Source organism: Hordeum vulgare, chromosome 5H (assembly GCF_904849725.1).
Source record: "Hordeum vulgare subsp. vulgare chromosome 5H, MorexV3_pseudomolecules_assembly, whole genome shotgun sequence".
Taxonomy (NCBI): Eukaryota; Viridiplantae; Streptophyta; class Magnoliopsida; order Poales; family Poaceae; genus Hordeum; species Hordeum vulgare.
In genome coordinates, this window is record NC_058522.1 from 566,910,117 (window position 1) to 566,936,504 (window position 26,388).

The 26,388-nt window shown below is 43.8% G+C and overlaps 2 protein-coding genes across 2 annotated transcripts; one reads left to right on the forward strand and one right to left on the reverse strand.

Annotated features, from left to right (window-relative positions):
• Positions 1 to 14,321: 14,321 nt before the first annotated feature.
• On the forward strand, positions 14,322 to 17,896 carry LOC123453129 (zinc finger CCCH domain-containing protein 25). The gene is made up of 5 exons (XM_045129896.1): positions 14,322 to 14,599; positions 14,709 to 14,818; positions 14,929 to 15,116; positions 16,161 to 16,415; positions 17,286 to 17,896. The coding sequence occupies exons 1-5, from the start codon at positions 14,427 to 14,429 to the stop codon at positions 17,772 to 17,774; spliced, it is 1,215 nt and encodes a 404-aa protein (XP_044985831.1). The 5' UTR covers positions 14,322 to 14,426; the 3' UTR covers positions 17,775 to 17,896.
• Positions 17,897 to 18,123: 227 nt separating this feature from the next.
• Positions 18,124 to 22,045, reverse strand: LOC123453128 (anthranilate synthase alpha subunit 1, chloroplastic-like). Its single transcript, XM_045129895.1, has 11 exons — positions 21,626 to 22,045; positions 21,339 to 21,532; positions 21,007 to 21,199; positions 20,697 to 20,848; positions 20,416 to 20,531; positions 20,069 to 20,315; positions 19,919 to 19,975; positions 19,479 to 19,631; positions 19,107 to 19,187; positions 18,833 to 18,919; positions 18,124 to 18,613 (listed from the first exon to the last, which is right to left on the reverse strand). The coding sequence occupies exons 1-11, from the start codon at positions 21,846 to 21,848 to the stop codon at positions 18,275 to 18,277; spliced, it is 1,842 nt and encodes a 613-aa protein (XP_044985830.1). The 5' UTR covers positions 21,849 to 22,045; the 3' UTR covers positions 18,124 to 18,274.
• Between the last annotated feature and the right edge of the window lie 4,343 nt (positions 22,046 to 26,388).

Below are 26,388 nucleotides of genomic sequence, written 5' to 3' on the forward strand. Positions count from 1 at the left end.
CAAGTGTAGTTTGCCCTATTATTACGTATGAGCCGCGCCGGCGACAGCTGCAACCTCGACCTATTCCTTCAAAAATCATGATGCTCGCAAAATAACACCTTTTGAAATTCACAACCTGAAATTTTCACCATACGTATATCCGATTTCAAAAGGTGTGGATGTACTATATGTATCATGACTCAAAATAAAATTTGACCTACAAACTGGAAAACAAAAATATAAATCTTGCGAGATAGTATAGTGGGAAGAATTCACATTTTCATTTTAAATTTGTAGTTCAGACATTTCCACCTAACAAACATCCTTCTCTCAGATGAAACTAAAAACCATTCGTGATCCAATTCCTCGAGCTACAAATTGATCACATAATCAAGCTAAGTGCTCTTTCTAGGATGCTCCAACTTAGCTAGGTTAGAGTGTATTTATATTAAAACATTCTTTGATGAACTTAGCATAGGTAAGAGAGTATTTAATCTTAAATGTCCGCTGATGAACTTAGCTAGGCAAGAGGGTATTTTAACTTAAATGCTTGCTAATGAACTTAGATGGTTAAGATAGTATTTAATCTTAGATGTATGTTGATCAATGATAATCAAGGAAAAAATAAACCATCAAACAATGCGAGGTCTTTTTTAGCTAAGGCAATTATGTTTGTTAGGGTGACGATGGAAAGAGGCGCCTAGTATTCAGGCTATAGTGGCGGTGACAAATCCATGGACTCGGTTGCCGGAAGGTGTCAATAAGATCAACGCCGATGGTGAGTGTTATGGGTTGCGGGAAGGTGTCAATAAGATCAACGACGTATAGTACAAGGAGGACAGGCACGTTGGTGGAGGCTGCACACGTCCTATGATGTCTGGGTGGTGGCCGGAGAGGTACAACGACGACAACAAACAGGGAGGGTCTGAATGCAAAGTAAGGGGGAGTAGGGCGGAGTAGAAGAAAAGTGGACCATGAGGGTGATTTGAGTGGGCCGGGGTGTCGGGGTCCTACATAGGAGCGATCTGGATTCCTGTAAAGCTCCCCCCTCTCGAGTCTTCCTCCGGTTTGCGGGAAAACAAATGTCCGGACCGGTCCACAAACCGATGGGGTACGATTTGGGGTGGCAAAATGGGTCCAGACAACTCGGTCTGGATAGATACATGTGGTTTGAGGGCCGGCTTTGTTACCACCATGAGAACCTTGCGCAAGGCAAGCGATGTAAAGTTTTTGAATGACACAAACACATAAGATTTTGTTAAAGTTTCAACCCATCTGTGACTCATGTGTGCATATGGCCCAACTAAATTTTGAAAACTCTAATTAGTTTGAATTTGCTAAGGCCCGAAGGTGACCAATGTTTTCCTATGTATATTTCATGGAGAAGAGAGACCGAACGTTATCAATGAGACTATTTTAGTTCTAATTCCGAAGGTAAAAGATCCCACCGAGCTCACACAGTTGCGGCCTATCAACTTGTACAAAGTCCACTACAAGATTGCCACTAAAGTTTTGTCTTACCACTTGAAATAAATAGTGCCTAAGATAATTTCTAAGGCAATCAACCTTTAACCTTTACGGGTAATTACGGATAGCATTATCACAACTTACTAGCGTCTCCATTTCATTAAGACAAACAAAGCAAAAAGAAACAAATCTCGTGCACCTAAATTGGAGATGATGAAAGAATACAGACGAGTTGAATGGAAGTAGTTGGAAGCCACCATGTCAAAGATGGGGTCCGCACCTTCCTGGGTAAGCCTGATTATGAGGATGGTTAGTTACTTAAATTCTCAATTTTGTTTAGTGGAACTAAGGTGGAAGAACTCAAACTATCTAGAGGGATCCGATAGGTAGACCCAATTTCTCCACACTTGTTGAAAGGACGTGGATGTCACCTAGAGGGGGGTGAATAGGCGCTTTAAAATAATTATGGTTTAGGCTTGAACAAATGCGGAATAAAACTAACATTTAATTTGTCAAGGACTTAACCTAAAACAACTAGGCTCACCTATGTGAACCAACAACTTATGCTAAGCAAGATAAACAACTAAGTGATAGCAAGATATATGACAATAAACAATATGGCTATCACAAAGTAAAGTGCATAAGTAAAGGGTTCGGGTAAGAGATAACCGAGGCACGCGGAGACGATGATGTATTGTGAAGTTCACACCCTTGCGGATGCTAATCTCCGTTGGAGCGGTGTGGAGGCACAATGCTCCCTAAGATGCCACTAAGGCCACCGTAATCTCCTCACGCCCTCGCACAATGCAAGATGTCGTGATTCCACTAAGGGCCCCTTGAGCGCGGTCATCGAACCCGTACAAACAAGGTTGGGGCAATCTCCACAACTTAATTGGAGGCTCCCAACAACACCACGAAGCTTCACCATAATGGCATATGGCTTCGAGGTAACCACAAATGCTCGGGGCAATCTCCACAACTTAATTGGAGACCCCGATGCTTGCCCGGAGCTTTACACCACAATGATTGAGCTCCGAGGCACCACCAAGCTTCTAGGGGTACCAAGTATCCAAGGGTAATAAGATTCTCAAACTTCACTTCCACGTATCACCGTGGAGAACTCAAACCTATGCACCAAATGCAATGGCAAGAACACACTAAGTGGACAAGTCCCTCACACTCAAATCCCCCACAACAACAAAAGCTATGGAGAAATATGAGAGGAAGAACAAGGAGCTCACAAAGAACTCCAAGATCAATATCCAAGGGGTTCCCCTCACATAGAGGAGAAAGTGATTGGTGGAGATGTGGATCTAGATCTCCTCTCTCTTTTCCCTCAAGAACTAGCACGAATCATTGAAGGGATTGAGAGTTAGAAAGCTCTAAGAAGGTCAACAATGGGGGAAGAACACGAGCTCAACGGATAGATAAGTCCAAGGGGGAAGAAGACCCCCTTTATATAGTGGGGGAAGGAATCATACCATTACCCCCACTTACAGCACGCGCATAACAGTACTACCGCTGGCGAGGAGCGGTACTACCGCTGCCCCTAGAGGTACTACCGCTAGGCAAGGAGCGGTACTACCGCACATCCATGGTAGTAAAGATATTACTGTTGGGCCTACCACCGCTTGGAAAAGTATTCGCAAAAAGGTCCGATGAAGTACAACCGCTCAGAGAGAGGTACTACCGCCCTGAAGCGGTACTACCGCTTGGCACAAGCGGTACTACTGTTCGCCACTAAAACAGCCATAACTTTCGCATACGAGCTCTGAATCGAGCAAACCCAAGCTTGTTGGATTCAGGACGACAAGAGCTATCAAAAGGCAATCTTAAGAACATGCAGATATGAAAAAGGAAATGATATAGAGATGTGGATCTCTATGAATGAAGAACCGGCAAAAACTCCAACATCGAAAACATCATAGAAGATGCATATGGACTTCGCTTTCGATGAACTCGAGCTTGTCATGAAGATGACCATAAGCTCTAAAACTCACCAAGGGAAACACCAAACAAGAACCAAGAATTATGATGCAAGGATGCAAATGGTTTGAGCTCTCAACAAACGATACGATCAAGCTACTCACTTGAGAGCCCCCCTTGATAGTACGACAATCTATCCTGAAACACAAAACCTACCAAGGGTAAACATATACCTTGCACCTCGTCCTCTTGAGCTAGATGACAATGATCTTGGCTTCCTCAAGATGAACCACCTTTCTTGATTGCGTTGGCTTGATGAAGACTAGTTGATTGCTCCCCTATACACACTATGGGTGTGTCGCTCTTCTTCACAAGTCCATTGCCACCACAATGGACGGCAAGCTTCAAGCATGATATCTTCGTGCTAATCCACTTGAACTTGCACACCGCAATTTTGATGACGATCACCACTTGACTTCATCCTCCATGGGTTGTATGAGATCTTCCTCTTGACGCAAGCCCATGGAAACACACCTAACCCCACATAGAACTCTCATGAAGACCATGGGTTAGTACACAAACACGTAATGGAGAATGCTTACCATACCATGGGATCACTTGATCCCTCTCGATACATCTTGTACGCTTTGTGTGTTGATCATCTTGATTTACTCTTTGTCTGACGATCTTGATCAACCTTGTGACTCTATGACCATTCTTTTGATAATACCTTGAATACCACCTTGGTCATCATATAAACTCCTTGAACCCAACAGATGGACTTCAAGAAGTGTCTATGGACAAATCCTATAAATATAACTTCAGACAACCATTAGTCCATAGGGATTGTCATCAATTACCAAAACCACATATGGAGAAATATGCTCTAACACTTGTTATGTTAACAGAGGCCTTTCATGCCTCTTAAAAAGAAAAGGTGAATCATCGCACCTCGGCGAAATCAGAGTTGCTTCATCAGCAACGCCCATAAGTCACTTATATTTTGCAGATAATAGTTTGTTGTTTGTCAAGGCCGGTATGAAAGGAGCTATTGAGTTGTATTCTCTATTGGAACATTATTGCAATGCTTCCGGTCAAATGATAAATCTGTTAAAATCCTCTGCCTCTTTTAGCAATGGTTGCTCTGATAATTTAAAATTTGAAATCAAGAGCACACTGAATGTTCCAAATGAATCATTGTCTGAAAAATATCTTGGCATGCCCTCTGATGTGGGAAATAGCAAAAATGGGACCTTCAAATTTTTGAAAGACCGAGCGTGGAACAAGGTCAAAGGTTGGATGGCTAAACTTTTGTCGTCACGGGGCAAGGATATTCTCGTAAAACCACTCGCTCGGGCAGCGCCGATCTACTCCATGTGTTTCTTTAAGTTCCCCTGGTCCTGTGTGAGCACATTAAGTCCATGATTCAAAATTTTGGTGGGGTAGCAAACAGGAAGAAAAGAAAGCCTAATTGGGTTTCTCTGAGTGTTTTGGCAAGGCCTGGATATTTGTAAGGCCTAGATGGCTATTCAATTTGGTCCTCTTACCCCAACAAGCTTGGCGAGTACTTACGGAACCAAACTCCTTGAGTGCAAATGATCTTAAAGGCCAAGTATTTTCGTGCCTCCAATTTCTTACTGATCGAAGATGGAAATTTCATGTCTTAGATCTAGAGGTCCATCCTTGAAGGTCGTGAAATCATGGCACAAGGTTTGATATGTTGCATTGGGGATATAACTACTACAACAATTTGGCGTGGTTCACGACTGCCAAGAGACTTCATTATGTGACCAATCACGTCCCTGGTGCGTGATCCACTCCAGCTGGTTAGTGACTTGATTCTTCCTTCGATTGAATGGGGTCAGACGAGGATCTTTCAGGTGTTCCTCCTAACACACGCTAAATATATCCTATCCATTCCAATTTGTACATGGCTTGAAGGGCTCGCTGACAACTCAAATTCAAAGGCTGAGATGAAAGCCTGGAGTGAATTGTGGAAGAATCAGGGTTTTAGGGGTTTTAGGGTTTATGTTTTTTTTAGGATTTAGGGTTTAGGGACTTTCCTTTCAAGATATTTGTTTTTTTACGGCTAGCCTAGCAATCCTTGCCAACATCATTCTTGTTACAACATTGAAAAATGGCGTCCAATCAACTTGTGGTATTTGCGGTTCACAAGATTTTGCGCAACACCCTTTGATTGAATGCAACATGACATGTTGTATTTGTGCACTCGAGGATGAGGACTTGGTGGAGGTCATGATGCACATAGACAACGTGATGATAAACACTTTGTCTTCTCATTAATTGGGATATTACCGCATTGGCACTTTATAAAACTTGTCACACTTTGGTCAATTTGGCATGCATCCAGGAAGAGACTAGCAAATCTATCAGGTGCAATATGCTACTAACCGGTTTGTCAAGAAGTATATTACGGAGCTTGAGTTATGCAAATGGATGCAACAAATGTGGGTACGTCATGCAGTTCCCAAATAGTGACAGAGATGGATCCCTCCTTTTGATGGAGCAGTGAAAATCTGAGTAGATGGTGTTGTATCTCGTAATTCAGGTAAGGGGCTTATAGTGTTGTTTAGAGGGACTCTAGGCAAGTACTTGAGTTCTTCAGCAGTCAAATGTTCATGTGTCATAGATCCTTCATCACTGGAGGCGTCAGCATGCCGGGAAGCACTTGCACTCACTCTTGATCTGTAACTCACGGATATAGAGATTGCTTTAGACTCTCAAGGCATGGTTAATGATATTCATAGAAATACATGTGGTCTATATGCAAGCATCATTGCTACTGCAACAAAAGACCTTCCAACGGTGCCAGAAATAAGCGTGTTGACAGGAGACTATTCTTGTCTTGATACTCCTCAGCAACGGCGCCAGGAATCCTTCTGCTACGGCTACGCCTTTAGGGACTTCCTTGGAAAATATGCAAAGGATTCCCCCGTGGACTTGGAGCCTTGCGTTGGTGTTCCCTCGAAGCGGAAAGGGTGATGTAGCACAGCGGCGGTAAGTATTTCCCTCAGCTTTGAGAACCAAGGTATCGATCCACTGGAAGGATTGCGTCAAGTCACAAGTACCTGCACAAACACAAAGAGCTTGCACCCAACGCTATGAAGGGGTTATCAATCCCTTATAGATTGTTTGCAAAGTGAGAACTGAAAGCAAAAAGGAAACAAAGCAAAGTAAAAGTGAAAGTGGAAACGATAGTTGTGAATAGACCCGGGGCCGTAGTGTTCACTAGTGGATTCTCTCATGAAAGCAAGTAGACGGTGGGTGAACGAATTACTGTCGAGCAATTTATAGAACCGCGCAAAGTCGTGACGTTATCTATGGCAATGATTATATCTATAGGCATCACGTCCAAAACAAGTAGACCGATACATTCTGCATCTACTACTATTACTCCACACGTCGACCGCTATCCAGCATGCATCTAGTGTATTAAGTTCACGAGAACAGAGTAACGCCTTAAGCAAGATGACATGATGTAGATGGACAATCTCATATCAACGATAAAATCCCATCTTGTTACCCTTGATGGAAACAACACGATGCGTGCCTTGCTGCCCCTTCTGTCACTGGGAAAGGTCACCATACGGTATGAACCCAAAATCAGATCTGAAAAGAGTCAAAAACACAGAAAAAACAGGAACTGGCACTTGGCACTGAATTAATAAGTTAGTCCCAAAAAAGATATAAAAGGTATATAAAACATCCAAAGTTGACAAGATAACAACATGAAACCATCAAAAATTGTAGATACGTTTGAGACGTATCAAGCATCCCCAAGCTTAACTCCTGCTCGTCCTTGAGTAGGGAAGTGATAAAGAATGAATTTTTGATCCTTTCATGCTACCTAGCATAGATGTCCTTTGTAACTCCTCTATGAATGTTCAGATCCATTAGATTCAAAACAATAGTTTGCTATTGATGTGGAGACAATAATACTTCAAGCAAACTAGCAAGGTAATCATGAAATTTCAAAATAACAAGGCCAAAAGAAAGTTATCCCTAGAAAATCATATAGTCTGGCTATGCTCTATCATCCTTGCACAACGAATTTAAATCATGCACAACCTCACTATTGGCCAAGTAATTGTTTTCACACCTTTATTTTCTCAAACCTTTTCAACTCTCACGCAATACATGAGCGTTAGCCATGGTTTTAGCACTATAGGTGAAATGGAGTGTGGTGGAGGTTGCAAGACAAACAAGGAGAAGATGGTCACATTAACTAGGCATATCAATGAGCTATGGATATGCTCATCAATAGATATCAATGTGAATGAGTAGGGATTGCCATACAAATGATGCACTAGAGCTAAGAGTATGTGAAAGCTCTTAAAGAAAACTAGTGGGTGTGCATCCAACTTGCTTGCTCACGAAGACCTAAGGCAATTTTGAGGAAGCCTATCATTGGAATGTACAAGCCAAGTTATATAATGAAAATTTTCCACTAGCTATATGGTGGTGACAAAACGAGAGACTCTCAATCATGAAGATCATGGTGCTTAATAAGCACAAGTGTGGAAGGATAGTAGCATTGTCCCTTCTGTCTTTTTCTCTCATTTTTTGGTGGGCTCTTTGACCTCTTTTTTTTTAATTTATTTTGGTGGGCATCTTTGGCCTCTTTTTGTATATGGGCTTCGCTGGCCTCTTTTATTTCCTCACATGGGACAATGCTCCATCAATGATGATCATCACACTTTCAACTCAAAACTTAGAGCAGTGATGACTCTATATGGAATGCCTTCGGTAGTGTACCATGACAATGATCTAGCATGGCATAGACATTAATGGAAACATCATGCTAGCTATCTTACGATCATGCAATGGAAATGTAGACGTGGTGGCACATGTCATGGTGGTAGTTGCATGGCAATATATCTCGGAATAGCTTTGAAAAAAGCCATAGTTGGTAGGTATGGTGGCTGTTTTGAGGGAGGCTGTTGGTGGGTTTTGTGCACCGACGAAAGTTGCACGGCACTAAAGAAGATAGTGATGGTGGAAGGTGGAAGTGCATCTAAACCATGGACTCAACATTAGTCATGAAGAACTCATATACTTGTTGCAAAAGTTTTAGTAGTAATCGAAACAAAGCATTCAACGCATACTCCTAGGGGAAGGGTTGGTAGGTATAAACCATCGCGCGATCCCGACCGCTACACAAAGGATGACAATCAATAAACTAATCATGCTCAAAGTTCATCACATAGCGGTTCACCATACGTGCATGCTACGGGAATCACTAACTTTAACACAAGTATTTCTAGATCCACAACACCATACTAACATAACTTAAATATTACCACAACCACATATCAAAACTAATTGAGAGGAATCAAACTTCTCTAACTATTCAATGCACATGGAGATGGAAGTTTTCATATCCCTTTGGATAACTACCCCTTTTGAGACTACTTTCATAGCATAGATCAACTACCAAGCCACGCGCTTCCGTGCTCTAAAAGATATAAGTGAAGCACATAGAGCAAAATCAACTAGCTCAAAAGATATAAGTGAAGCTCGACAAAATCACGGTGAGTGCATGTATCTCTCTCTAGGTGTGAAGCAAGGAAGATTGTGACACAACAAAAATAAAAGACTCCTACGATACAAGACGCTCCAAGCAAAGCACATAACATGTGGTGAATAAAAATATAGCCCCAAGTAACGTTACCAATGGATTGAAGACGAAAGAGGGGATGCCTTCCCAGGGCATCCCCAAGCTAAGGCTTTTACGACATCCTTGAATCAACTTGGGGTGCCTTGGGCATCCCCAGCTTGAGCTCTAGCCACTCTTTATCTCTTTGTCCATAAGAACTTCACCCAAAACTTCAAAACTTCACAACACGAAACTTAAACAGAAACTCGTGATAACATTAGTATAAGAAAGCAAACCAGCACTTCCTTAGGTACTATAGCAAACTTAAATTCTACTTATGTTGATGTTGGGTTACTGTATTTTCAATCTTCCATGGGTAATACCCCCCGATACTATCCATAGTTTCATCAAAATAAGCAACCAACTCAACAAAAACAGAATTTGTTAACAGCAGACCAGTCTGTAGCAATCTGTATACTTCGTATACTTCTGGTACTTCAAAAATTCTGAAAAATTACGACAGTCTGAAGAATTTGCGTAGCAATCAGAATAAAAAAGAATCAACTCAAAATCTCTTACAAAAAAATATGGAAATTCTTTTCATGAGCAGAAAGTTTCTGTCTTTTCCAGCATGATCAAACGATCATCCCCAAGACTAATCATAACGGTTTTACTTGGCACTAACGCAAAAAAGAAACACAAAAAACACAATCATAACAGAATTATGAAAGTGTGGAAAACACAAAATAGAAAGAAAAATGATAGATTCGTTGGGTTGCCTCCCAACAAGCGCTATTGTTTAACGCCCTTAGCTAGGCATTCATAAATCAATGATGCTCACACAAAAGACAAGAATTGAAGCATAACGAGAGCATCATAAAGCATGTGAAAATCACATCTAAGTCTAACATACTTCCTATGCATAGGCATTTTATAGGAAAACATATTGTCAAGATAACCAATAGTTGCCATATGCAAGGAAGAAGAAACAGACAATAGCAATCTCCACATAACGAGAGGTAATTTGGTAACATGAAAGTTTTTACCACAATATTTTCCTCTCTCATAGCAATTACATGTGGGATCATAATCAAATTCAACAAAATAGCTATCACAAAGGATATTCTTTTCATGATCCACATGCATGCAAAGTTGACGCTCTTCAAAAGTAGTGGAATTATCATCAATTAAAGTCATGACTTCTCCAAACCCACTTTCAATAATATTGCAAATATCATATTCATCATGAGGCTTAAACAAATTTTCAAGATCATAAGAAAAATCATCGCCCCACTCATGATCATTGCAACAAGTAGTGGACATAGCAAAACTAGCATCCCCAAGCTTAGGGTTTTGCATATTTTTAGCATGATTGTCACTAATAGGATTTATAGTGAAACCATTGCAATCATGCTTTTCATCCAAGGAGCCCTCGTGAATCACTTCATAAATTTCTTCCTCACAATTTTCAGATTCACGCATCTCAAGCAAAACTCCATAAAGATAGTCAAGTGCAGTCAACTCACTAGCAATTGGATCAACATAATTGGATCTCTTAAAGAGATTAGCAAGTGGATGAGGATCCATATCACTAGATTTTCAGCAAGCGAAGATGCAAGCATATTGAAGGCACATGGCACACAAGCGAACAGAAAGCAAGCGAGAGAAAATGGTGAACGAAAAAGGCAAACGAAAAAAGGCAAAGGAGAAAGGCAAATGTGAAGTGGGGGAGTGGAAAACGAGAGGCAACTGACAAAAAAGGTAAATGCAAGAGATGAGTTTGTGACACTTACTTGGATAGATCTTGACTTGATCTCTCCTTCCCCGGCAACGGCGCCAGAAATACTTCTGCTACTACAACAAAAGACCTTCCAACGGCGCCAAAAATAAGCGTGTTGACATGAGACTATTCTTGTCTTGATACTCCTCAGCAACGGCGCCAGGAATCCTTCTGCTACGGCTACGCCTTTAGGGACTTCCTTGGAAAATATGCAAAGGATTCCCCCGTGGACTTGGAGCCTTGCGTTGGTGTTCCCTCGAAGCGGAAAGGGTGATGTAGCACAGCGGCGGTAAGTATTTCCCTCAGCTTTGAGAACCAAGGTATCGATCCACTGGAAGGATTGCGTCAAGTCACAAGTACCTGCACAAACACAAAGAGCTTGCACCCAACGCTATGAAGGGGTTATCAATCCCTTATAGATTGTTTGCAAAGTGAGAACTGAAAGCAAAAAGGAAACAAAGCAAAGTAAAAGTGAAAGTGGAAACGATAGTTGTGAATAGACCCGGGGCCGTAGTGTTCACTAGTGGCTTCTCTCATGAAAGCAAGTAGACGGTGGGTGAACGAATTACTGTCGAGAAATTTATAGAACCGCGCAAAGTCGTGACGTTATCTATGGCAATGATTATATCTATAGGAATCACGTCCAAAACAAGTAGACCGATACTTTCTGCATCTACTACTATTACTCCACACATCGACCGCTATCCAGCATGCATCTAGTGTATTAAGTTCATGAGAACAGAGTAACGCCTTAAGCAAGATGACATGATGTAGATGGACAATCTCATATCTACGATAAAAGCCCATCTTGTTACCCTTGATGGCAACAACACGATGCGTGCCTTGCTGCCCCTTCTATCACTGGGAAAGATCACCATACGGTATGAACCCAAAACCAAGCTCTTCTTCCATTGCAAGAATCATAGATCTAGTTGGCCAAACAAAACCGAAGACTCGGAGAGACTTACAAGGATATCAAATCATGCATATAAGAAATCAGCAAAGACTCAAATATAAATCATAGATAATCTGATCACAAATCCACAATTCATCGGATCTCGACAAACACACCGCCAAAGAGGATTACATCGGATAGATATCCATGAAGATCATGGAGAACTTTGTATTGAAGATCCAAGAGAGAGAAGAATCCATCAAGCTACTAACTACGGACCCGTAGGTCTGAAGTGAACTACTCACGAGTCATTGGAGAGGCAATGATGTTGATGTAGACGCCCTCCAACTCCAAAGTCCCCTCCGACAGGGCACCGGGAAGGGTCTTCAGATGAGATCTCGCGGAAACGGAAGCTTGCGGCGGCGAAAAAGTATTTTCGTGGATGCCCTGATTTTTTCTGGGATTTTAGGGAATATATAGGCGAAAGAACTAGGGCAGAGGAGCTCCAGGGGGGCCATAAGCCTGGTAGCCGCCGACCCCCCTGGTGGCGGCTACAGGGCTTGTGGGCTCTCTGTGGCTCTCCTGCCTTGGCCCTCAAGTCCCAGATCTTCTTCTGTTCTGGAAAAGTTTATTTCGGGAATTTTATTCCGTTTGGACTTCGTTCCAAAATCAGATCTGAAAAGAGTAAAAAACACAGAAAAAACAGGAACTGGCACTTGGCACTGAATTAATAAGTTAGTCCCAAAAAAGATATAAAAGGTATATAAAACATCCAAAGTTGACAAGATAACAGCATGAAACCATCAAAAATTGTAGATACGTTTGAGACGTATCAATCATCAAGGAGATCGATCTCACATCCAAACAGATAGCTCGGTGTTCCTTCATCTTCAAAGGAAGATAAACCAACGTTGAGGCACATAACCTCGCTAAACACGCTCTAGGCATCTATTTAGGATGCCGTGTTGGGACCCTTAATACTTCATACCTAAATTGTACTGATCAATAAAATGAAGCATGTTTAGACTAAAAAAATGCTAAGGCGAACATAGTGGAGTTGTAGCTATGTTTGAAATTCCTATAGATACACATCACATGAGAGACTATGACCAAATATACACATGTGCACATGTATTTGAGTATTTTTCACGTGAGTATCTGTGTGTTTTGTGTGTAGTAGTTAGTTAGCAATTAAAATACAGTTTCATTTTTGCTAAATGATGTCATTATCACTTTCCTAACCTTGGCTATATGATTTAGCTTGATTGACTAAGGCATTAACTTTGGCAATTATAGAGAGAAACTTGTGCAAGTTTACTTTCATTTACTACAATATGAACCACAAGATATATCTTGGGTTACACACTTAAAATCATCAAACATTCCTCATCTCTTCATTCGGGACGTATACTGCATGTGACGTCTCATGAATCTAGCTCCCTGTCCTTCGAGGATGTAGGGTCGGCCTTAGATTATGGGAAAAGGTACATTGGCCAGCCTAGGGCTCATCTTAAATAAGGACCCACTACATTTGCATGCCTAAATAAATGTGATTTGCAGAACACAGCGTCAATACTATGTGGTGGACACGGGATAGCCGCCCCTCCCCTCACCATATTTTATTTATCAAATAGTTATTCTTGGTTGATTAGATGTGTCTTCTTAACATCATTTACATAATATGATCATATATACATGGTTTATTAAGACTGTATTGGCTAATTAAATTCAATTTTCAATGTTTATATTTTTATAATGTTTTCATGATATGCAATATATACCAATGAAAGATTTATGTTACTATGTTATAATTGTTAGGTCCACTATACCTCGTTTGCATTGGGGCCTCCATAATGCTATGACTGGCCCTGCCTGTCTGTATGAAGATGAAAACATACGGTATGCACATTCTTTCGGCGCCACAATAACTTGTATGGGGCAATGATAAATGATTCCATGCAACAAAATTGCATGACTTTTTGTTGTGATACCCCTTCAACAATTTTGCATCAGCACAAGTAAAGCCCGCGTTGAGCCAACACTATAACCATTTGTTCAAGTACATCAATAAAATCCTTTGTAAGTCCCAGACATAACATCCTCGGTTTTGATGATGGTGCATAGCACCATTTGCCTACTATTAGAACTACTTTTTTTGAAGTTATTAATTTATTTGAATTGTGATCCTCAATAAATCTTAGAACTAAAATATTCTTCATATCGTTTCAACAACTTCTTCTCATTATGCGCTACATCAACCCTCTCATCAACTATACTAGATACATTATTCGGATATCGTCAATCTATTTATAAGTTATATGGAATTATATGAGATGTTTGAACTAATGATATGCTCACTCCATAACAAAAAAACAGACGTTTCTCCTATGCAAAACCACAAATCATTTTATATTTTGATACATAGAGAGTAATTATTCAGCATTGCCAAATTACCAGTAGTACATGCTGGTCTTTTCCCCTTTTGGGTTGTCGAACATTCAAAAATTTCGTTCCCCCTTTGGGTTAGCTTAGACTGGCAAGGGGGTGGCATTACCACCGACGTTAGATCTAAAATCTACGGTGGAGATTGCACCCTAGGACCGACCCCAGGCTGTTGGACTAGCCAAGAACCCTACACAAAAAAAATCCCCACCTCCCCCCAAATCTCCCAATCCCCTTCTTCCCCTCCACCTCATTCGAGAAAATCTGCCCGGATCCGCACGAGCACCGCCGGTTCCCTCGGCGGCGGCGGGCCGGGGAAGATGAATCCCCTGACGCAGGTGAAGCGGACGCAGGTGATAAACCAGAAGGAGGCGGCGCTGGGCCTCAGCGAGGACGCATCCTGGCACGCCAAGTTCAGGGGCTCCGCCTACGTCTTCGTCGGCGGCGTCCCCTTCGACCTCACCGAGGGCGACCTCCTCGCCGTCTTCGCGCAGTGAGTATCATTAGACCGCACCCCCCGACCTAGCTTTTTCCGCCCGTTCCCCCCTCCTTACCGATTTGGCAGGGAAGTGTTCTGACCGGCTTCCGATCTCCTCCCTCAGGTACGGCGAGGTGGTCGACGTGAACCTCGTGCGCGACAAGGCCACCGGAAAATCCAAGGGCTTCGCGTTCGTCGCCTACGAGGACCAGAGGAGCACGGTTCTTGCCGTCGGTGAGGCCCCTTTCCCCTTTCCTACTAGGTCGCGTCTGCGTGTGATTCCAGATGGTGCTTTTGCTGAGGTGCTAACATTTGTTTCGCTTCGTCTTGGTGCGGCCGCGTAGATAACTTGAATGGGGCTAAGGTTCTTGGGAGGATCATCAGGGTTGACCATGTGGAGAAGTACAAGAAGAAGGAGGAGGAGGACGAGGAGGAGCTGCAGAAGAAGAGGGAGGAGCGCGGCGTGTGCTATGCATTCCAGAAAGGCGAGTGCAACCGCGGCGATGCGTGCAAATATTCCCATGATGAGCAGGTACCTATCCTGCTTCTGCAATTTGGGCTAGTAATGTTTTCTAACTATGGCATGAGCGCGATGGATTTTGCCAAATCATTAGGTAGAAAATTAGTTTCTAGCCATTTTATTCGTTAGAAATGCAAACAACAACTACGTGGCCTGTAGCAATATTTTACTGCATTGGTCCAACTATCCAAGTCATTATTTGATTATTCGTTAGGAATGCACACAACCAATTCACAACCTGCCTCGTTGTAATTTGCACAAGTGAAGGTTTTTCACTACAGGATGAGGAAAGGATAACCCGATCAGTTATTAAGGGGCTGTTCGGATGCTCTCCGCTCCGCAACTGCAGCTCCCGGAGCGGAGGGAGCCACAGCACAATTCCAGGGAGTTGCTCAAACCGAGCTTCGTGCGCGGAGCGGAGCTGTCAATCTGGAGAGGATCCGAACAGTCCCTAAGTACTCCCTCCGTCCGGAAATACTTGTCATAAAAATGGATATAATGGATGTATCTATAACTAAAATAAGTCTAGATACATTCATCTCGAGGACAAGTATTTCTGGACGGAGGGAGTAGAAAATTAGTTCCTGACATTTCACTCCAATGGTCTGTGAAATAACGGTCCGGTATATAATTTACACCTAGTTTTTCTCAAGATAAAGATATGCCGGAAACTTATACTTCCACAGTAAACTTGTACTTCCACATTTATTGCGGACATCATTTTCCTTCAGTCAAATGGCCTATTACCTTCAAAATTATATGTTCTGGAATTCTTCGAAAGAATGGGGGGACAAACAGTAGTTATTGCAAATAAATGCTCCATTTATGCCATTGTTGATATGTTCTAGGTTTGCTTACATACTATAGATTTTTGAGGGATACATGCTATAGATTGCTTGCTTATTGGATTGTAAATGTGTTATTTTAATGTTACTTGGCTGGAAACCTTTGCCCTTTGTATTGTACTAGGCCTATAGTTTATCAGTAACCTTCTTAAGAACTATCACTGAACCATAATGACTGCCAACTAATTCTGGTATTCATGGTTATATTCAGAGAAATGCAAACACTGGTTGGGGATCTAAGGAGGATGACCCGAAATGGGAGCATGACAGACACCGCGGTCCACAAAATAAGGGGGAATCCCGTGGTGTCTGCTATGCTTTCCAGAAAGGCGAATGCAGTCGGGGAGATTCCTGCAGATTTTCGCATGATGAGCAGGTAGCTGCGCAGGGCCGTGGCGTCTGCTATGCTTTCCAGAAAGGCGAGTGCAGTCGCGGAGCTTCCTGCAGATTTTCACATGATGAGCAGGTAACTGTCCTGCTTGTGCATTTACCAAGTACTCCCTCCGTTCCTAAATATAAGTCTTTTTAGAGATTTTACTAAGAGACTACGTACGAAGCAAAATGATTGAATCTACACTCTAAAGTATGTCTATATACATTCGTATGTAGTTCTTTAGTAGAATCTCTTAAAAGACTTATATTTAGGAACGGAGGAAGTAGTTATATTAGATAGCATGCAAGGCAACAGACTATATAGCTTGTGTTAATTTCCACGATAATTTTTGCGCTTATGGACAAGTTATGTTGCCAGATTAGTTATTAATAGAAAATGAGTTACTCATCATTTCGCCACCACAACTTGTACTGATATTTTACCAGTTTAGAGTATTAATAGAAAATGAGTTGATCAGTTTAGAGTATTATTTGTGCTGATATTTTTTCAAGGTGATATGCGGACAACTTGTGCTTATCACAGTAAGACATATTATATTGCTCTCCCCATGTCTGTACATGTACTTCACTTGGATGAGTCGTTACCTGCAAAATATATTTCATGAACTCCACAGCTGATATGTCGTTGCGGCTTAACATTCTCACATTGCCAGAGTGTTTTAACATTTGTTGTTGGAAACACAAGCACCTTTTTTTTATTGCATTGTGCTAGAGATTGTTGCTTTTGACAGGATTTATGATATTTTTGCAGCATGCTACACGCATCTCTGAATATAACAATAACTGATCAATTTATTGTTATGGGTGCGCATTTTCTGTTGTTGCCTGGCTGGAAATATGTGTCCTCTATGCTTGGTCGTATAGCTCATCAGTTATGTTGTTCAGTCATTCCAGTAAAAAACGCTTGGCAACTAATTGTGATGTTCCTGAATTATATTTTCAGAGGAATGCAAACACTGATCGAGGTTCTAGGGAGGACACCAATGCAAGACGGCAGTATGACCATGACCCACCAAAGAGCCACAAAAATTTCCCTGACAGAAATAAAGAAGAAGCCAGATCAGGGGACAGGGATGGTCATTCCTCAAGATCAGAGTTGTACAGGGACCGAGATTCTAGGTCGAGACATGGCGATAGAGACGCAAAAGACAGTGACAGGGACAGGCACGAGAAATCCCCCGAGAGATCAAGGGGAGACAGGCAGAGAGGCGATAACAGGGGAAGACAAGATAGATCTGACACAAAAGATAGGGACAGGAACGGACATGAGAAATCCCCTGAAAGGTCAAGAGGCGACAGGCAGAGGGGCGATGACAGGGGAAGAGAAGATAGACCAGAGAGCAAGCGGTCTAGGCAGGACAGAGATTCTGGTGGCCGTCACGAAAGAAGGGTTGATGAAGAGGAAGAACGATACCGTAAATCGCGGAGATAAAACTCACTTTTTGTCAGGGCATGTACTGACATTGCTGTTCTAATCTGGGTTGATGTTTGTACTTGTACAATGTGAACAATTTTGTTAGTCCTTTGTATGTTTGGTGCTAGATATTCAGGTGACATCTGCTTGTTCTTTTCCTTGCAAAGTTTTTGAACATACTAGCCCATGGATTTCTTGAAAAAAATACTAGTCCATGGATGATTTTGCAGGCCATTAACTCAATCCACAGTTTGTTCACACAATTATTGTTATAGTAGCAATTATCTGGCGAATTCTGTACCACTTCTGGTAATTTACCGGAAAACTGACACCATCAGAGCAAGATATCATGCTTGAACAATTCAAGTTAGATAAAAAAAGCAAATGTCCGGTCTGCTGTCCATTTTATTGATTGAACTTATTACACTAGCTACAACTGTTTATTCGGTGCGGCAAACAACCCACAGCAAACACGCTCTGAAGGTCTCTGCCACGGGCTTTTCCACGCAAATCTGGTCCTACATGTCGGAGAAGTCCAGGAACGTCGACTCAGCGAGATCGATGGCACGGGCGAGGCCGGCGGCCTTGTTCTGGCACTCCTGCTGCTCGTCGTCCGGTTTGCTGTCGGCGACGATCCCGGCACCGGTCTGGAGGTGCGCCACCCACTCCTGGCGAGCGTTGCTGCTGTTGGCGGCATACGAGTACATGGTGTCGAACCGGGACGCCGTCGGGAAGACGATGGTGCGCAGGGCGAGGGCGATGTCCATGTCGCCGCGGAAGGAGATCTGGCCGAAGCCACCACTGTACGGCCCGCGCATCGTCACTTCCATCTCGTCGATCAGCTCCATCGCTCTCACCTGGTGAGTTTCAGAAGGAAGAATGTGGGAGCTTGCTCAGTGAATTCAGGGTTGAATCATGGAGGCATTGAATTTGAACAATGATTTGTTGGAACTCCAAGAAATATGATGGATTCGACATTTATCTATACTCCGTATGGCACCATTGTTGTTTTTTCCAGAACAGATTTTCAGTTTCAACGCATCTAGGTGATGATGTGATAGCAAGCATGCACTTACCTTGGGAGCACCACTGACGGTTCCAACAGGCAATGCAGCTCGCAGGGCATCCCAACATGTAAGATCGTCACGAAGCTCCCCAGTAACCTACAGAAGTACAGAAATAGACCACATATTATGATACGTGTTAAAACAATTTCAGCAAAATATACAGACTTTGTTAGATCTACTTGCTCCAAGAAAATACAGGAAATCACACACAATGTTGATTGTGTATATTATTTACTGCATCAAATGACTGAAGTTGCCTGTCTAAAGAATTAGACTGACTTACCGTTGAGCTAATGTGCATGACATGCGAATATCGCTCAATATTCATCAATTTCTCCACCTTCACTGTTCCTGGTTTGGACACCTGGAAAAATGGCAAAGTTGAACACAACTCAAACTAGAGAAGTCAAAAGTGTACTAAAACAGCCCTAGTTTTGATCAAACAAGCCTGCTCGAAAGGACTAAACTTCACTGAATCTAACTAACTCGGATTTTGATGTGACTAGTGTGCCACTAACAAAGTGAAAATATAAATGGTGACCAGGACGACTGCACATGAGTACCTTACTATCTTTATTTGGCAAATCTTGAAATGTACTGGAGATTGAGTTGAATGTAATAATATACTAATAAAACAAATGGGTGAAATACAAACCTTTCCAACATCATTCCGGCCTAGATCTACTAACATAATGTGCTCGGCACGCTGCTTTTCATCACTCAACAGGAGTTGTTCTAAAACCTTGTCTTCGGCTTTCGTTTTCCCTCTCCTAATTGTTCCAGCAAGAGGCCGATTGACAACTGTCCTCTGGCAAATGGAAAAATAACAGGTCATGTTGTTCATTTGGCACTTACAACTTTTCTAGAAGATTTTGGGCATACAAATATCAAAGAGTTTCCGCAATAACTTCCTTGAAAGATTGGCACACGACAACAAAATGATAACTGTAAAATTGTCTTCATCTTGTAAAGCAAATAGATAAAACACACGACACGAAAAGTTAACTTCCACTGCATATTGCAGTTACAAACAAGGCTAGGAAGCAAGCCCATAACTAAAGATGCAGAAGATAAAAGTCCCTATTTTGGCTTTACCTTTGCCACCCGAGTAAGAATCTCAGGACTTGATGCTACAAGAATACACCCTCGTGCCTGCAATAATTTTACAGGAGATTAGCCTTGCTGATTATTATGTGTCATGATCATGACTTTTCCCTCTTAGAATACTGCAAATATTCAAATTACCTGTAGATATGCCATATAAGGGCTAGGATTGACAATGCGCAATGCACGATACACCTCAAAAGGGTCGGCGAATGTACGTCTCTCGAAACGTTGGCTTAGTACTACTTGAAATATATCACCTGCTAGAATGTGCTCTTTTGCTTGCACGACAGACTTCTTGTAGTCCTCACTAGACATGGTTGATTTCTGTAGTGCTGAGCCGAATTGCCCAACGTTAAGCTTAATGGAACCAGCGGAAAGGGTTGGGCTACATCAATATTTCATTGAACTAGGTCAGCGACAACTAGAAAATTAGAAGAAGAAAACTAACGCATATAAAAGGGAGTTGGCCAAATTTCACAACTCACACATTAGTGCTATGCAATCTTGATAACAAGGCCTCCAACCTATTTTTCCCATCTTCATATGCTTCATCAACTGAGTGATAGCAGTCCAACCTCACCCAATGAATAACATGTGTTTTCTGAATCAGACAAAACACATTATATCAGGGAAATGACTTGAAATATCTGAATAAATTAGCTGATTTGAAATGTATTTTAAATGAACTCATTTGCATAGACAGCAAACGATATAAGGTCGTCTGAATTAGAGAAAATGCATAAAAGTGTTCCAGTATTATCCAGACCTTTTCAACATGATCAAAGATGACTACGTCATTGTAGAGGCCGAGATGAATGTCAGGAAGGTTCCTATCATCCTCTGGAGCCTTAGAAAACGGAAGCTTCTTTGTCTCAACATAACGCACCGTATCATATGAGAAGAATCCAACCCATCCTCCTGTAGATTTTTCAAATACAATTAACATTCTGCTAAAAGTCATAACCAGTGCTCAGCAAAGGATGAAGATCACATTCTCTGTAGATGAAAAAGGCATCCAACATGGACCTGTTCATAGAGCTCCATAGTGAAAGTGACACATATAGTATAATTGTTACCACAAAAGGCATCAGGGAGGCCATCGTCAGTGATCTGTGGGTTCCACTGCTCCATAATGTCCCTTGGGACGGTCATGGGATCATCCGCGTACTGCTCCTTCTTGGTCCTCATCTCGTGATCCATGACCGTCACGCGGTTGGCCTTGGCCACGATCTCCATTGCCGGCTGCGCCCCCAACACGCTGTACCTCCCCTGTAGATTGCAGATTGCAGACCAACCAACAACCCGGCACGGGACAAATTCAAATGATTCTGATTTCGTCTTGGGGAGGATATGAACGGATAACGAATCAGCGAATCGTGAGTCTGTAGGGGCAAAGGCAGGGACGGACCACGTTGGTGCCCTCGGATGCCTGCTCCACGGACTCGAAGAGGAAGCTGGGCGCCTCGCGGTCGTCCTCCCGGACGAGGCAGCGGTAGGCCAGCACCGGCGTGAGGTGGTCGGAGAAGATGCAGCGCCGGAGGGGCAGCAGCGTGTGCCCCGCCGCCGCCGCCGACCTGAAGGCCTCCTCCTCCTCCCGCACCGCTGCACAACCCGCATTCAGTCAATCAGTCAGTCAGTCAATCAACAATGGCAGCCTCGGGCAGGTCGGCCGGGGGATAAGTAAGACGGGCTCACCGACGGCGTCGAGCTTCTGGAAGGCGGTGGCGGCGCGACAGGAGACGCCGGGGCGCGCGGGAGGGGCGCCCGCCCTCGCGCGGCCGGCGGCGAGGCGGCCCTGCTGCTGCGGCTGCGGCGGCGGCGGCGCGAGAGTCGTCGTCGGCCCGCGCGCCCGAGCCCGCGCCCACGGCGGCGGGGACAGAGATGGGCGCAGGGAGAGCGCGAGGCCGGCCGCCGCCATTTGGTTGACTGGGTTTGATGGAGCGCGGATGAGCGCAATCGGAGAGGCTGGAACTGGACGCGGTCTCTGTCTGGCGGATAAATGCGGTGAGGATGGGGACTGACTGCACGGATCAAATCACATCGGCTGAGGCGATCCAAAGACTCAAGCCAAAGACGTCCCGGGACAAGCCCTTTGGTCATCACATCTGCAACGTGGGGATGCCAAGCACGCGAAATTGTCCAAGAGCAACACGCTCCTGAACAAAGTGGATGTCCATCTTTACATGCTTGGTGCGACGATGCTGGATAGGATTGGCCGACAGGCAGACGACCGATACATTGTCGCAGAACACCAGCGTGGCCTTGGTCATCGGAGCGAGCAGCCCACCGAGGAGCTGTCGGAGCTACACACAATTCGCGACAGCGTTGGCGATGCCGCGGTATTCGGCTTCGGCGCCAGAGCGGGACACGGTGGCTTGTCGCTTGTAAGACCACGAGATCAAGCATCCTGGGAATTCGGGGGGCCGGGGCGAAACTAAAACTTAGAGGCCTTCAATATAGATCATAAAATCATAAAATGGTGTATCTTTAAAGGCAAATACAATAGATTTTATTTTATAAGAGTCCCTTAATATAATATAAAAAATATACAAGTCTCTTATTTGAATAATCTTAATGATAAAGCTAGTAGACACAATAGATTTTTCCTAGATAATCATTGGTTTTAGTCATCGATCACTCACACTCTTAGTATCATATTATGTAAAATCCTTGTCTTTTAAATTTCTAGTATTATCTTATTCCTCCATTGCAACTATCGGACAACGTCGAATACATAACTTTTACAACCCCAATAACCACTATCTATAAACCATATCTAATGAATAGATTATCAAACACCCAGTTGCAACAATCTAGAGTAAATTCAATAAAGAATTCAAGTAAAATCTTATACGGCATACAATAGCCATATAAATAGAGATCCAAGCATAGCTTATTTTCTATGTAACTGCAATCGCGTCATCATACTGTGTCGCCTGCGAGTCGAGGATCGTGTATGAGGCAGCGACATGGCTATCCCTGGCGGCATGGCCATCCTCCGATTCGGGGCTTCTTTGAATCGAGGCACCGCCACACGCGCACAGAATATGGATATGAAGCATCTATTTTCTCATCGCCCAGCTTCTTCTGTATGATTGATTGACCTTCCCGTTTGACTTGTCCCCTTTTTGAGGATCCACTTGCCCTAGCTATATACTCCCTCCGTTCCTAAATATAAGTCTTTTAAGAGATTTCATTACATGACTACATACGAAGCAAAATGAATGAATCTACACTCTAAAGTATGTCTATATACATCCGTATGTAGTTCTTTAATAGAATCTCTAGAAAGACTTATATTTAGGAACGGAGGGAGTATGTAGTTACCACAAAAACTGGAAGCACGTTTCAAAACAAAACAATTGGACGAAGAATTTTCAGTTGGTGGATTAAGGATAGAAATCAGGAGCCATTTTTTCATAATGACTCCTAACTAATCGCGTGCAACAACAGATCTACTCCACAATCATAGCCGGATGGCCTCTCGGAAACAATCATAGCAGCGAGGAAATCAAGGAAACCGTTATACCCGGCTCAGTTTTCGTCGAGGGAGTACGTATATTTCGCTGAGCCCATAGAAGAACATACGCGGGCTGCCGCCCCTCTCGCCCCCCCCCCCTCAAGGCCAGGCCTGAGATCAAGGCATCACCAAGGTAGATGCAGAAGCCAGATGTTGAACCACGCGTGTCGAGGCAGCGACCTAGTCGGTGTCGTTGTAGGCGCGGAGGTCCAGGGTCGGCGATGCATGGAGATGAAGGCCGAGAGCGGCGTACCGCGCATGTTGTGGAGCACCCTCTTGATCGGGGGTCTGATGACATGCGCATGGGTCGGCGGTTAAGCAGGAATGTGGCAGTGTTAAGGGCCTTAGAGCATCTCCAGCCGCGCCCCCAACAGGCCCCTTTCAGGTCATTTTCTGTCGTCGGCGGAAAAAAACGCCCGAGTCGCGTCCCAGGAGCCCGTTTTTTGTCGTTTAGGGGCGAAATTGGTCCCGACAGTCCCAGCCCAAACCCAACGCACCGAGGGGCGCCCGGGAGCGTCGCTGTTATTATTTACATGCAACATGCCTACTGTGAGCCTCCCACTCCCTCTCCCCCTCTCTCTCTCTCTCTTGCATGCAACAGGCCCATCCATGTGCATGCCTCTCGCCTACTTCATATATTTTTTTCTTTCATCTCTCGTGTCTTCTAGTGTTGGGTAGGACATGGCTGAAAAACTCTCTCCCCCCCCCTCAAAATTTTCACCGGCATGACCCCAACCGACTGAAAAAATGGCTCGGCGAGAGTGGGGGGCAACGAATGGAGATGCTCTTAGCCCAAAACCGAGATGGTTCAACAACAGGGCGATATGTACAGTGAGAGAGGCCCCGAGTGGCGATAATCATGCATAACTATTCTAGCCATCATGCGCCACTACTTGGGTATCGTGTCATGCAGACTTGATTAGACTTGTACATGCTATACTACATAAAATGCATCAAATACCTTCCATCTATGTGCATCATCACAGAATAAAACTTTGCTATAAAATGTACTCCCTGCGAGTATAAAACTTTGATCATGCAGGAAACATATATCAGTCAACGATTCATTCGAGTGAACTGCGGATAAGAAAAGATGGTTCGATTAGGCTGCATCGAGCCGGGAGGACTCTCGCTACGAGTTTTTTTTTTTTAAACAAGACAAATTTTTTGCTATCTCACTAACTAAGAAGGAAGGTTTTAGACATAAGCTGCGAAACGGTGAATAAAAGGGCTACTCTCGCGACATTAGAACACCCAAATGTTTCGCTCCAGCCAAAGTCTAAAGAGACGTCTCTTGTTTGATTTTTTTTTATGATGACTGCGAAAGGGACTGCCAAGTTACGGAAGACCCTAGCATTGTGTTCGGACCAAATCTTCCAGAAGATGAGCATCGTGAGGGAGGCAAGCGCCATTGGTAAGCCGAGACTTATCTGCAGATTATCATAACACCATTCTCTTTTACCGAGGTCCTCGTCACCCAAGTAGACGTGTCGATATGGTGCATGTCAAGCCACGGAAAGATGTCATTTCAAATGCGCATGATGTAGCAGCATTGGAAGAGCAAATAAGCGGTGGTTTCGTGAGCAGAACCATAAAGGAAAAACCCGATGGAGATGAAGAGACCGCCGTCTTGAAACTTGACGAAAGGAGATGGATCTTGCACTCGTCCACGCATAAGGATAAGGATTTGAAAGCACAATTATTTTGGACATTGTAGCCGCCGAGCACGCAGGCCACAGACGGGACCAAACACCTAAACAACAACAACAGGATAGATCTGGCAGACCAAATCCACGGGAGGCAGCCCTCACGAGCAGGCGCGTCGCCGGCGTCAGGACGCAGACGAGACGAGACGGGGATAGGCACGGAGGGACTTATTCCAAAGTTGCTGGAGCCTCCACCGCCCGGCCGGACGCGTGCAAGAGGACACACAAACCAAGACTACTGGGACCCAAGTGTTGGCAGAGCGTACGCCGTCCGTGCCACGTACGGCTTGGATCTGACCACACAGCTGAGCGTGTCATGCATGGCAGCCCCGGTTCCGGTTGTCTGCTATATAATCAACCTGGGTTTCTATATCTTGTTACTGGCCGTACGTACGTTGGCACGACGGGTTCAGGCGATTTCAGTCACCTCACCGGTCTTGTTACACGTAGTACGTACGTACTGTACGAAGGAAGAGACGGAGCGTAGCGCGATGAATGAAGCCGAGCGAGCAACAACCACCGGGACCCCGGCCAGGCAACCGACGCTGTATTTGTACCCCGCCCAGGGCTGCATTCGCGGGATGGTCCGGTCCAGCCCCAGCTGTACACATGCGCCTACAGCGCACACGGGCGGTCGATCGATCGTGCCCACCGCCCACCGGCCAGCCGGATCCTGGATACGGTTACCTGTGTACGCCTGCCTGCCTGCCCCAAGCGCCAGTGCAGGCAGCAGACTGTTTGTTAACCATGTTCAGCGGATTGACTTTATTTGGTGCATACACATGCCCATGTTCCACAGGCTGACTTTCATGCGGCCGTCTCGTCTTCTGCCCGGGAAGAATCACGCCGCCCCACGTAATCCGAGATCATTGTTTTTCTTTTCTTTTCTTGTTAGGGAGATATCATAGATAACTGGAAAAGTAATGTTGCATCTACAAAGGTTTAGATAAAGGCTTTACATACAAGCCGATGTGGAGGATTGCGATTGGTAACAGGGGGATGAGGGGTCCATCCCTACCGGAAATCAGTGAAGAGAGAAAATTAGTTTGGAGGATTAAGCAAAGCTTTGTAAGTTTTTGTAGGTCTAGCATTATTGTTAACTGAAAACATGTACTTCCTCTATATCTAAATACTTAGAGAGAGAGAGAGAGAGAGAGTTCATGGATCTTATTTCTTCTAACTGGGCAAGAGATTATGATGGGTCTACTAGTATAGACATGTGGAAAACAAGA